This window comes from Erythrolamprus reginae, chromosome 4, assembly GCF_031021105.1.
Source record: "Erythrolamprus reginae isolate rEryReg1 chromosome 4, rEryReg1.hap1, whole genome shotgun sequence".
Classification (NCBI taxonomy): Eukaryota; Metazoa; Chordata; class Lepidosauria; order Squamata; family Dipsadidae; genus Erythrolamprus; species Erythrolamprus reginae.
In genome coordinates, this window is record NC_091953.1 from 67776078 (window position 1) to 67790854 (window position 14777).

At 37.2% G+C, this 14777-nt stretch overlaps 1 protein-coding gene across 4 annotated transcripts in view; it reads left to right on the forward strand.

Annotated features, from left to right (window-relative positions):
- CASK (calcium/calmodulin dependent serine protein kinase) overlaps nt 1–14777 on the forward strand; it is a 300775-nt gene that overhangs the window by 165745 nt on the left and 120253 nt on the right. For all 4 annotated transcript variants that reach the window (XM_070750527.1, XM_070750530.1, XM_070750528.1 and 1 more), the window contains exons 8-9: nt 7582–7704; nt 9185–9268. In XM_070750527.1, coding sequence (XP_070606628.1) covers nt 7582–7704; nt 9185–9268 — 207 coding nt within the window. The remainder of the gene's footprint in view (nt 1–7581; nt 7705–9184; nt 9269–14777) is intronic.

Here is a 14777-nt window from a genome sequence, read left to right on the forward strand (position 1 = left end):
TCGTCTATTTTTAAGTCATCCTGCCAACATCTTGTTAGACTTTTAACTACCTCTTCTTGCCTCTGCAATAGCATTCTATATATGTTACTGGCTTGTCCTTTACTTTCATTTATCTTTACCCTTATTATTTTTTCCAAGTTATTTTCTTCTCGTAAGAAGGCTTCTTTATTCTCCCTTTTATTTAAACATGTACATATTGCATTAATCTGCAACCATTGCTGTTTACCGATCAGCCATTCCAATCTAGTTCTACTAACTCTTCCATCTTTCTCATATAGCTGTTCCATTCTCATTACCCCTTTACTATTTAATATTTTAATGATTCTAATTAAATTAGCCTCATCCCCTATATTCAGTGCATGCAACGTTGATAGCTTGGATAACTTTATTCCACTTGTCCTCTGCCATTTAAGCCATATTTCTAAACATGCTTTAAAAGGATCACTTAGGGTACTGATTTCAATTCTATTCCAATTTTTAAATAATAATTCTTTATTATTTATATTATTAATTTCTCTTTCTAATTCTACCCATTTCTTTTCCCCCCATAGCTGTAGCTCGATTAACCTTTCAATTTGAAATGCATTTCTATATATTACTAGAGATGGGCTTCCCCAACCTCCTTCTTTTTCTTGTGCATACTGCCAATGCTTCCTTATTCTAGATTTTTTCTCTCCTTCAATCCAAAAGTTTAGTCTATTATCCCATTCTCTTAATTTTGCCTCAGGAAAACTGCCCGGTAAAACTTGAAACAAATACATCATCTTTGGTATTATCATCATCTTAAGGGCCCTTATCTTAGCCATTCTTCCTAAATTTTTTCCCTTCCAATTTTTGATCTGCTTCTGGATTTTTTTCCATATTAAGTTATAATTGGCCGTTGTTATTTTGGATGGATTTTTAAATAACCAAATTCCCAAATATTTCATTTTTTTACAACCTAGTTTCAATCCTGAAATTTTTTGAATTTCAATTTGCTCTTTGGGGCCAGTATTTAAGCATATTATCTCTGACTTTTCTATATTAACCTTAAGCCCAGATTGATCTTTAAATTCTTGAAGTAATATCATTATTTTTTTCATCATTTCAATTGGGGTTTCAGACATTACTATAGCATCATCTGCAAATAAGTTTAATTTCAATTCAAGTTCCCCTATTTGATAGCCTCTCCATTCCTTATCATTTCTAATTTTATTTGCTAAGGTCTCAATTGCTAATGCAAATAGCATTGGGGATAATGGGCATCCCTGTTTAGTTCCATTTTGAATTTTAATCATTTCTGTTCTATTGCCATTTACTCTAATTTAAGCTACATTATCCTTATATATTGTTTCTATAACTTTACAAAATTTATTTCCCATATTTAAATCTTTACATAGTTGAAATAGGTATTCATGATTAACTTTATCAAAGGCCTTATAAACATCTAATTTTAAAATGCTTAATTTCCTTTTGGTACTGGTAGCATGATGTAGAACATTAATCACGTTTCTTATTGGTTCAAAGATTTTCCTTCCTTTCACAAATCCATATTGATCTTCTCCAATTATTTTTGGTAATATATTCTCCACCCTATTTGCCAATATTTTCATAAATATTTTGTAGTCCTGATTTAACAAGCTAATAGGGCGATAGGAACTAGGATCCATTAAATCACGATCTGGTTTTGGGACTGTTATAATTTCTGACATTTTCCACGTCTGTGGAGTTTCAAAAGTTTCCATTACATTATTAAACAATTTCTCCATATACGGTAATAATTCGTTCATATACACTTTATAATATTCAGCTGTAAAACCATCTGGACCAGGAGCTTTAGCAGGTTTCAATCCCTTAATAACTCTAGATATCTCCTCACTTGTAATTTTTGCATTTAACATTTGACTGTCCTCTTTCTTTAATTGCTTTTTAACCTCTGAAGTTTGTGAAACAACATACTCTTTTTTATATAATTCCCCATAAAAGTCTCTCATTATTTTTTCCATTTCTACAGTATTACGTTTTATTAGACCATCCTTATCTTTTAAAGCAGAGATAAAAGATTTCTCTTTTCTTTTTTTTAAATAATGTACCATTTGCTTCATGGATTTCATGTTCCAGCTTCTAATTCTATGTTTCATAATCATCTTCATTTTATTCCAATTTTCCTCATCAAGTAATTGCAATTGCTTTTTCTTAAATGATAGTAATATATTCCATTCTCTGTTTCTTGTAATTTTTAAAGTTTCTTGGATTAATTCTATCTCTTTTAATAGATTATTCCTCTTAACATTCCAGGATTTCCTAAGGAAAGCTTCCGTACTAATGCAATTACCTCTCATCACTGCTTTATGTGTATCCCAGACTATTGTTTCTTTAACCTCGCCTGTTGCATTAATACTAAAAAATCCATTGAGTTCCTTTTGTAATTTAGTTCTGCTCTCCTCATTTGCAGAGACAATGGGGTTATACCTCCAAATTCTTTGTTTGTTACAAACCCCTATTTCTAACACAGCTAACATAGGAGCATGATCTGATAGCCATATGGCTTTCACTTCCGCTTTCTTCAACTTAACCTTATCTGTTTTATTAATTAACATGTAATCTATACAGCTAAATTTATTATGTCTTGCAGAATAGAAAGTGTCTCTTTTAACCACATTTTGATGGAGGTCCATCATATTAATTTTATTTAAATGTAACTTTTTCTTATCCCCCTTCCCTGTTGTTAGTTCCAAATTAAAATCACCTGCTAAAACCACTATACCTTCCGCAAAATTATCTAATTTCCGTTTTACATTTATTATAAATTGTTTTGCATTTACGTTAGGGGCATAAATAACCGCTAGAGTTACTAGATTATTTCTTATTTTCCCCTTAATAAATAACATTCTACCATCCTTGTCTCTCTTAATATTGCTTAACTGAAAATCCACTCTTCTATGAACCATTATTGCCACCCCTCTGGATTTATTCGTTCCTTTCGAATGGTAAATTCTTTCCCATTCAATATTTTTTACTAATTTATTTGTTTTTTCCCTTCCCTTATGAGTCTCCGACAAGAATAAAATATCTGCCTTACAGTCTTTAGCTAGCTTCATGATTCTACATCGCTTTTTCTGTGATGAAAGACCATTTACATTGAGAGATAGAAGGCTTAGATCACCCATCTGCATAAACTAAATGCATTTCCTCTTTCAACAAAACAGAGCCTACCGGAGAATTGTTTATTTTCCCAAAGAATCCACACCCTTGTGCCCCTCCCCTGACCTTCCCACAGGGGAAGGCAACGGAAAAAAATCTTCCGTTACTGAGAGGCACTCTTAGATCTACGTTCCCTCTGAAAGCCCTCCCTTCTCCCCCATTTTACAAGACAATAAAAGATTCCCCCCTCCTTCCCTCCTCTCCCTTTATTAACTAGCATGAACCCCCAACAAGAAGTACAAAAGTATGAAAGAAAAAAAAAAGTTAATTAGTTGAAAAACTTAATACCATATTAGCACGACAACTCAGTTCAGTTTATTATTTTTTCTTCTGTCTGGTCACACGAGGCTGATCACGCTTCTCCGATTGCAGTGAGGCCAATTCTCTTTGAAGTTCGGCAATCTTCTCCTCCTTGGTTTGTTCTGACTCGCGAAACTGTTCTGCTGCATCTGGCTGGTCGATCGATGCCTGGGTCTGCATTGCTTCCTCTGGATTTAATCCCAATTGTAAAAGCATCTTCCTTCCTTCTTCTAATGACTTTGCCTGGAAAAATTTAGTATCTTTAAACACAATAATGGTGGCAGGATATCTCCAAGAAAATTTTATCCCATTTTCATACAGCTGAGAAGAAATCTCTCTCATCTGGTTTCTCATCTTGAGAGTCTCGGCAGATAAATCTTTTAAAACACGTATTGGAAAGGCTTTGTAGCGTAAGTTTAAAATCTGTTTGAGTTCTTTAAAAATCTCTGTAGCTCTTCTTTCTGAAAGAAATCTGATAACAATGTCTTTTGAATCACCCCTGCGAGGACCAAAAGCCCAATGCGCTCTTTCAAATTCTTGCAACTCACATGTAACTTTGTTCTCAATGAACCACTGGAGGATTTCTTGAATAAGTTGTTTGCCCCCCCCAAAATCTTTGGGGAAGCCTCTCAAGCGTATGTTAGCACGGCGCTGTCTATCTTCAAGATTAATTATACGAATTTCCTGGCGAGATTTCCCCGCTTCCAGTTTTCCAATCCTTTGGTCTTGAGTTTTTGTTTGTTGTTTCAGTTCCGCCATTCCGGTTCCCAGTGCCAATAAATCTTTTTTCATCTCTTGGAACAATCTGCCCATATCAGCAAAACCTTTAAGCAACGAGTCCATCTTCTCCTCCAGCTCCACAGCAGACGCCATCTTCGCTTTGTTCTTACTTCTTCACCCAACCGCGTCAAAAAGAGTTATTTACTTCAACTTTTAACTCCTTCTGGTGAAGTTTTTCGACAGTTTATCCAGTTCACTCTCCTCTCAATCCACTTTTAGTAAGCTAGAGAGGGTAGTTAAGGGTTAACTTTTATTTTTTCTTCTTCATATGGGGGAGCTTTCCCTTGGTGTGTCTAGTCCATCCGACGCATGCGTAGATCTCCCTTTTTTTATAGGTGGCATATATCACCATCAAGACTAGCTCAAATTTATCCCAAATTAAAACCAAATTGCTGGAGATGCACAAATGACAATGGAACTTTTTTTCACATGTGGTGGACTTGTCCAAAAATTTAAAAAATCTGGAATAAAACTAGAATGTGGATACATGAAATTACAAAAGTTAAATTGCAACTTAAACCAGAAGTCTTCCTTCTAGGCATAATAGACATGAAAATTACAAAAGAATATTATTATTTAATACAACACTTAATCACTGCAGTTAGGATCACCATAGCAGAAAATTGGAAGAAAGAAGACACATCAACGGAAAGAGATATGATCAAAAAAATACTTGACTGTGCAGAATTTGATACATTAACACAAAAACTTTAAAACAACAAGCAAGCACATGATAATGATATGTGGAAATATTTTTATAGTTGGGTTGAAACCCGAAAAAAACAATAGCTGTACATAATGTGGAAAACAAAAAGTTAGATATAGCATAAACAAAACTGGTATTGTAAGTAAAAATAAGGATATAAATGATTAAGATTGTAAGCAACACTTTATTTATTTATTGTAAGATATTTATTATTATTATGATTTTTACCAATGTTACACTGACAATTGCACTGATGCTATAGACCTTAGAATTGCAAAATATAAACTGTCGAAGACACAGTTTGGGGGGGGGAGGGAAAGGGATATGTGTTGTATTGTCCTATAACAGACGTATCACAACTATTTACAAGCTGAAAAATATATTGTTCTGTTCTGTTTGTTTTTAATATGTATATATTTAATAAAAAATTTCTAAAAAAAAAAAGAAAATTAATACTTAGTTGGAAAAAATGAAAAAGCAGCACATAGATTTGAAACCAAAAATGCTTTTGTTGGGCATCCTACTGTAAAAGTATGATAAAAGAAATATACATTTTATTTTACATGTATTAACTGCAACCAGAATTGTATTTGCACAATGAAAAAGTGGAAATTCCGACAGATGAGAATGTAATTTTAAAAATATTACAATATGCAGAAATGGACAGAGATTAACGGTTACAATTAAGGAAAAAGAAGGAACTGAATATTTCTTGAAATTGGACTTATTTTACCAATGGTTAGATAATAAAAGCAAGTTAGAAATATGGGGATACAAAAAGAACTAATGTTATAAAGGTGATTTGTTAAAATAGAGAAGTAAATTATTGTTGTTGTTGTTGTTGAATTAATACTGTGATGAATACTATTGTAAACATTTTGATTATGATGTCCTAAAAATAATTGTACCCAGACCACACACAGTTTAATTGAAATTGAATTTTTATATGTTATATAAATAAAACAAATAAAAAGTTTGAATAAGAAAAAAAGATATTTCATTCCCTACATGAACATTTTAAAGTTTTTAATAAACTTTCCAGATTGTACTTGGCAATAAAAAACTTTTTTTTTCAATTTATACTAATATTTTAGGTATAGTATAGGACAGCAATAATCACCGGTATCTCACAACCAGGGGCGGAATTCACATAATTTACCTACCAGTTTGCCCAACAGCACCAAAAATGTGAGAGAACACGTACCAGCTTCGCTCACACATGCCTCATCCATAAATGCCTCAAACCTTCCAAGCTTACACTTGGCTTGCACGTGCAGCTTGAAAACGTGGCAGTACTCAAAGACCTCAGTGTCAGCACTGGAGAGCTGAGCTGTTGTTCAGCTCAGCTGATGCATGGCAATCCACTCTGTCATGCAAATCAGCTCAACTAAAAAAAAAGAATTTAAGACAGGGAATTGTGGGGGCAGCAGGGCAGAGCCAACCAGAGGTGATATTTGCCGGTTCTCCGAACTGCTTAAAATGGCCGCTGCCTGTTCGCCCAAACCTCTGAATGCCATCTCTGCTCACAATCAATATACAGTTCCCAGTACCCATAAGCTCATGCTGCTAAATTTAATCAATGTAACTTTTTTGAAAAGGTACAGATAGGGTTCTTGTTATATTCCAAAGTCACAATTTGCAGGAGCAACTTTGGGGAGAGATTTGAGAAGATGGGAATGAGAGAAGGTGACTGCTCCTGTGTTCATCCTTTAAATCCCCAAACAATGTCAAATAAGCCAAAAATTCTAACTTTTCATCTCCGTGTTCATTTTACCTTTGGTTTAACATTTAAACCTAGTTTTAAATTTATTATTTTCTTTTTAGAGTTTATATAAATATTCTAGTAATTCTCAGGTTGAGATTGTTAGACATCTTTTTCCTGCAGTGACCTCCAAAAACATTTAATTCTCATAATTTTCAGAGTCAGTTACTTCAACAGATATTTTGTTCCATTTAGGACCAAGATCTTTCTGTAGTCTTTCTCACTATCTTGCAGGAAGTCATTCACTTGGCCATATATAATTGTAAGGCTACCACATTTGAGCAACATCTTTAGGATTTGTCTTTCCATTGTTTCAGTTGAGCCTTCTGGACTCAAATCTTCTGTACCTGATTTCTATAGGTTCTACATCATCTATATGTATATGCATATTTCACTTTCTATAAAGAAATTGTAAACCATTTTTGCAAAACCAGCTAATTTTGTCAATTAATTACATGCTAATTCATTAATACCTTTTGTATTAGTTTAATTTTACCTAAAATATATTAACTGAGTAAATGATACTAATTCAGTAATATGAATTATATATCTTTGGTAGAAATCAGGAAATTGTTGTGCTCACAAACCTGGTATATCAAGACACTATTTTATTACAACTTGATCAATGTTCTAATCAGACATTGCAGTGATTTCTTGTTTTGTTTAAAATTTGTGATTATTTCATCTACTAGTAAATTATTTTAAATAGCACTTATTGACAAACATGAAATACCTAGTGTAGTTTTTCTTTGTTTATTAAACATTGTGAAAATAATTTGCCTGCAATAAAAACTTGTACAAAAATCTCACCATTGTGCCTGATTTTAAATTCTTTTTTTTTTTTACTTAGATGAATCCCAGACAGTGGAGCCATATATCTGAAAGTGCGAAAGATCTAGTTCGGCGCATGCTTATGCTTGATCCAGCTGAGAGAATAACTGTTTATGAGGCACTTAATCATCCTTGGCTGAAAGTACGGAGAACAAAAAATCTTAAAAGATCCGATTTATTTATTTACTAATATGAATTACATTCTTATAGACCCATTGATAATTTATGCAATAACTTATTGCACTTATTCTATAAGTATCCATTGCTCTGGGTAACTTACAAGAATAAATACAATCCTAAATTCACTTACAATTTTAAAATGACATTAAAACTAAAATGTTTAAAGTATTTACTCAAATTTTGAGTTAAAAAGTACATTTTAAGACCTTCCTAAATTGTACTGACACCAGATGAAATATGCCACAAAAAAGTGGCATTTGCTATTGATGTAAAACATATTTGTGGCAAAAAAACCTACCAAGATGACCTTGAGGAGGACTGTAACTGTTGGGAAGATTGTATAGGAATAGGTAGCCCTGTTGATAATTTTACCATCTTAAACATACACTCATACATTGATTTATTTACTCTTGTTTATTTCTTTTTTTAAAAAAAATCAGAGTAAAGTATCTTTACAAAAAAATAGAATAACTACTTTTCCACAATATTAAGTTATTTTACATCTAAAATCCAATATTTTCTTTAATTCTTTTTTATTCATATTTTCCATTAATTTAAAATATACAAATTAAAACTTTCTAAAATACATAAAAAGCTCATTTCAAAAATAGAGTAAAGAAAACTAGCAAAATTAGATATTAAAAAAAATTCAGCCAAGATATCACTAAAATAACTGCATGTTAGAACTCAACAATATAAAATTCAAAAGCAAAGTAATCAAATAAAGATTCACAGCATAAAGATCTTCAAAGATTTTTGTTACTTAATTATGTTGTATATCATTACTAAATGGATTAAGCAAAGCAGACAGTCCTTTATAAATAAAGTTTTAATTGGCATAATATCTAAGCAAAATATCTTAATAGTCCTACATTTCCATGATCAGAGTTACTCCAGAACATCCTTCAGTAATTTACCTTATTTATAGAAACATGTTCTATTTAGCTATTAGATTAGTGGTATTTTTTAATTACAAATTTATATAAATTTCCTTTAAACAAATTCACTACTGTTCAATTCATCTATTACATCCAGGAATTATCTTTATAAGTACATATAAATATACATATGATTATATATGTATACAGTATATCAGAGGGGGTTCCTACCCGTGTGGTCGGGTGCACATGCTGTCTTTGCCGGTCCGTGCATGCCACCATCTTGGGGGGGGGCAATTTTTTTGCTCTCTGTGCATATGTGTAAGGGAAATCATCCCTCTGAGCATGCACAGAAGTAAAATCATTCAGGGAGGTCGTGATGTTCACTAAGCAGAACAATATCTAATACCATGCTTTTTATATGCTCTGAAATCAATAATAGTTAGATAGTTAGAAATAATGGAGACTGGTTTTCAATTGATTTGGAATTTTATATATAAATTACTTTAGTCTCATATTTGCAGAATACTACTGAATATAATAAAAATATATGACTGTTTATAGGAGCGTGATCGTTATGCATACAAGATTCATCTTCCAGAAACTGTGGAACAGCTGAGAAAATTCAATGCAAGAAGAAAATTGAAGGTAAAAGAAAAATAGTGCACCTGTGTTAAATTTATGATACTAACAGTTTTGTAACAATAATGCATAATGCAAATTGACTTGCTGTGTTAGGATTCAATTTGAAACAGATACTTCAGAAATTACAAGAATATGAACATAGCAACTTCTGTTTATTGAAGAAGCTACATCTGTTTCCACGATTACAGTAAAATCATGTGCACTCCTGGAAATGGACCCAGCTGATTTAATGAGTCTGAGATGCTGTATTTATGTTCCCATGTATTTCTCAATACGGCTTCCAAATCAAATATGAACATTCATTGCATAGTCCTATTATTTAATTGAAATATGTGATATATTTTTTCAAATCAAAAGTTGGCAGAGATATTTGTGACTGATGTATACATTTCAGTAAGTTTTTTTGTGGTCTCAGAAGTCATGGATTTTTTTTACATATACAGTGATACCTCGTCTTACAAACTTAATTCGTTCCGTGACCAGGTTCATAAATAGAAAAGTTTGTAAGATGAAATAATGTTTCCCATAGGAATCAATGTAAAAGCAAATAATGCGCGCAAACCCATTAGGGAAGCCCAAACTTTAAGGCTTAAATAAAAAGCAGCGGGCGGACAAAGTGAAGGCTAACTGAGTGGAGACGGACAGCGAGGAGAAGCGAGGAATGGAGGTCCTAACGAAGGCTAATGCCACCCCAAATTGCTTCCAAATTCACCCCTCTAGCCGTTTCCTATGCCACCCCAAATCACCTCCAAAATCAGCCCTCCAAAAGCTTCTTACACTGCCCAAATTGCTCCCAAAATCACCCGTCCAGACGTTTCCTATGCCACTCCAAATCGCTCCCAAAGTCACCTCCAAAGGCTTCCTACGCACCAAATCGCTCCTAAAATCACTTCTCCAAAAGCTTCTTATGCCGCCCAAATCGCCCTAAAATAACCTTTCCAAAAGCTTCCTATGCCACCCCAAATAGCTCCTAAAATCACCTCTCCAAAAGCTTCCTACGCCACCCCAAATCGCTTCCAAATTCTTCCAAAATCACCTCTCCTTTCAAAATGCCTCGTTTCTCCTTGCTGCCTTTCTTCATTTGGTTTGCCTTCATTAGGACTTTGATTTGGGTTGCATAGTAAGCGTTTGCCTCGTTTCTCCTTGCTGCCTTTTTTCAAACCATTTGCCTTCATTAGAACCTTGATTTGAGATGGCATAGTAAGTGAAGAAATGCAGCAAGGAGAAATGAGCCAAACGCTTGCTACTTCACCTCTGCAAGTGCTCCCCAACTCCCCCCTGGTTAAGAAGGGAGCGGGTCACCCTAAACAAAGCGGTCAGCCTTGAGCGCCACTTTGTAAGTCTTAATATGAGCTCTTTCAAGTGTTCAATCGGACTCAGGTTTACTTTTCCTCCACCGCTTCTCTAAACGTCTCTTCTGGTGTTTCAACACCTGGAGTTCCTCGGTAAACCAGGGCTCTCCGGGGTCTAGTGCCACAGAGAGGTCACAACGGCGCAATCCGGTCAAGAGCCTCCGCCGCAGTCTTGTTCCAGGCCACGGGAAGAGACTCTGCTGAAATGTGTACGAGTGAATCTGGTAAAACCCCAAGCGCCCTCTGAAAGCCCTCTGAGTCCATCAGGCGTTTGGGGTGGAACCATCTAATTGGTTCTGCCTCCCTGCAGGGGAGGATTGGAGCCTTGAAGTCAAGCCGTAGTAAAAAATGGTCTGACCATGACAAAGGCAAAACATATAAGGCCCTTAGTCTCAGACCATTGCTCAGTTGTTCCGAGAGAAATATCATGTCGGGTGCATGCCACCCCTCGTGAGTCAGACCCCAAACTACTTGAGTCAGGTCCATGGCTGTCATGGTGGCCATGAATTTCTGTGCTAACCCAGAGGGTTCACCGAGTGATGGTAGGTTAAAGTCCCCCAAGACAATAAGTCTGGGGGACTCCACCGCCAAACCGGCTACCTCCTCGAGCAGCACAGGCAAGGCTGTTGACACGCAGCTGGGAGGCAGGTACATGAGCAACAAGCCCACCTTGTCAGAAATGGGCGATTAATTACAGTCCGTGTGGACCATAATAAATCATTTCTGGAGGCGATGGATTGAAAGAGAGAATTTGTATTCAAACAAGGTTCCTTTTATTATAAAAGTAGAAAAAAAATGCCATAAGAGGCAAATAAAATACGTCTTCACATGATAGCTGCTAACAAAGGACTAACAATATAAAATGGAGGATCTAAGGAGGACGGATGTGATGCATAAATGATGTGGCAGGATTTTACATCATAATAGGAGGAGCTAATAAAACTATTTAATTACTGAATAACTCTGAATGTCTCTAAATGTCTCTGGGGCTGTCAATATTCAGCGTGACACACCTAAACCCCTAGGCCCAACTTCACCAAGAGGGACTCACAACCCGCAATCTCGGGAGCAACGAGTCTACGTAGGCCAAAAGTCTCCTTTGCTATGATAGCCACTCCTTCCCCCTTTCCCTGGGGTCGCGGCTGACGCCATACCTGAAACCCGGCTGGGCATATTTCAGAAAGAGGAACTCCTCCCTCTGGGCCCAGTCAGGTTTCAGTCACACATACCAGGTCGGCCTCCTTGTCCAGGATCGAATCCCGGATTAGGAGAGCTTTATTTACCACCGACCTGGCATTGAGTAGCAGCAGCTTGAGCCCCGGGCCCAGATTACACTTATCACCAGTACCCTGGGTTGAGCTCATGGGGCTGGAACAAGGGATCGTTTTCTAGCAGCGTCTCTCCTTCCCTCACAACGGCTTGCCCCATGGCTCCCACCATATCTGCCTCTCCCCAGCAGCACCGGAATATTCTGGCCTTCTACCACCCCAGAGATAGGCTCCTCCATTCCTCCCGCCTCTCCGTTGCCAGGTAAGCTAAGCTTCCCATTTATAATACTCCCATTCATCTCATACATACCATCCCACCCGTCCCATTTATCTCATACGTACCATCCCAATTATCCATCATTACCCAATAATTTAGCTAAAAAGCAGCAATAAACATTAATAATTAAAACCCATTAATAATTAATACTACATTAATACTAAATTACTAATTTATTAATCAAGTCAGCAGCAGGATAGCCCCAAGTTCCAAATTGGCTGAGTTCTAGAATTGTTCAGTGGGGAATGTCCGAGTCCTGGACACACTGATCTCTTCTTGATATTAGTTATTCTGTCCCACAGGTTCTTTGGTGCCAGCCTCTGCCACCGGCCGGCACTCCCAATTCCTTTCTTTATATCTCGACTCCTCCAATTCAACGGCACCACCAACTCTTGCTGGTCGCCCTCCAATGTTCTCTTTCCAACTCGTCATCTGTTTTATCATTTTCCTCCATATCTGTCTATAATTAACCTCCGCTGTTTTCTCTGGATTCCTTAATAATCATACTCCCAAATATTTCATTTTCTTTCATCCCAACTTCAATCCAGACTCCTTCCCAATATGTATTTGTTCTCTTGGATCTATATTTAAACACATAATCTCTGATTTTACCATATTAACTGATAACCCCAATTACTGTATAAAGTCTTGTAATATACTCTTTATTCATTTAATCATTTCTATCGGAGTCTGAGTCAATATAATTGCATCATCTGCAAATAAGTTTAATTTTATTTCTAATTCTCCAATTTTATATTCTTTCCAATTATTATCCTGTCTTACTATGTTGTCTAGCATCTCTATTGCCATTACAAATAACATTGAAGATAGTGGGCAGCAGAACCCTCCCGTGCTTTTCCAGTCAACGGTAGCGGCGGCTCCTTTTGGCTTGCTTGTTGGCCAGCAGTCCCGTCGGTGCGGACCGCGTGCAGCTCCAAAGCCCCTTTTGTTGAGAGCGTATTGGGGAGGCGGTCCGGCTGACGCCCCCCACTCACCCACCCGCTCTTAGCGGCGCCCCGCCTCACGAGCACGCTCCTCACCGGAGGGAGGTAGAGAGGTTGGGAAGAGGCGTGGCTGGCCTGGCTGAGGGGGAGGGGAAAGGCAGGCAGGAGCCGGAGCCGCACCTCCTCTTCCTCCTCCACCTCCTCTTCCTCCACCACCTCCCGGTTGAAGAGCCTTCCCAAGCTCAGAAAGGGCACAAGGTGCAGCTCCTGTGCAGGGGCCGAGCATGCCATCCCCAGAAAAAGATGACAGCTGGGTGGCGGTGTGGAGGCTGGGGGAATCGGGGAGAGGAGGCGGACCTTCTTGGAAGCGGACCTTCTTGGAAGAGGAGGAGGAGCCGATGGCAGCGGAGGAAGGCAAAAGCCGGGGAGCGTGCCATGGCTGAAATGAGAAGGAACAACGGGCGGAACACACAGTAGCCATTGGGGGTTTGGGAAAGGAGGGAGGGGAACTCAGGGTCGTACCAGAAAAACTGGGGAAGGAAACCGTTTATATAAAAGTCACTCACCATTCTCGCAATAGGCTAAAGGGAGCCATTGGAGATGTAGGGGCCAGGAATTATTATAAAGGGATAGCCAGGACGCAACACAAAAACCCAAGGAAAACTTTTTAACGCACTCAAATCTACAGAAAACAGCAAGAGAATTTCTTTTTTTATTTATTTAAATAAATTTTTATTATAATATATAGATTAAAAAGAGCAGGCATATGGTGTTGTACATATTGTATCATTCCACAATAAAATTATTATTTGTATAGTTGTACTTAGATTCTAAAATATATTATACAGAGCTGCCCCTAATTCCCCCTCCCTCCCCATTGAACTGTTAGCCACACAGTTCTTTTATATATATATATCAATATACAGCTTATGGCATCAGCGGTTATAGAACATTTGTTCTATCCTTCAATTAATCTAAAGTCAGATTGATTTGATCTTAATTTTGTGTCTCGGATTGATTTTAGGAACATCTAATTTATTTACTACCATTATTTTTTCTTGTCTTGATCCAGTCATAAAATTTCCTCCAAATTTCATAGTATTTTGATTCTTCTTTATTTTTAAGTTTTGGGGTTAATCTGTCCATTTCTGCACAGTCGTATATTTTTTTTAGCAAGAGAATTTCACAGCCATAGCAGTTGCTCCCTTGAGCCCCCTGGAGCTATGGAGGCACAGCCACCTAAGGACTCCATGGGCACCGCTCTCTTTTGGCTGCCTCAGCAGAAGCAACTGCAGGGGGGGCAGGTGAATCACGCGCTCTCTCCCTAAAGGGAAACTACTGCAGCTGTCACTTAAAGTCATTCACAAGAAAGAAAAAAGGAGACAGTGAGTCCGCCTCGCAATTTCGTAAATCGTAGTGCATCAACCAGACTGCCTAGAATGCTTCTAGTTGCGAGCAGAGCAGAGACAGACACCTTCTGCTCATTTCTCCAGCGCTCCCGAGTAAAGGCTCTTTCTCTCTCCCCAACCCAAATGGCAGCCCTCCCACGGCGACATTCGGCAGGCTACCCAGTTTTTTTACCCAGACTGTACAGGGACAGGGCTGGAGAGAAGAGGAGTCGTGGGAGGCTGCGGTTTGAGTTGGGGCCCCTTCAGGTTTCCGAATTGGACT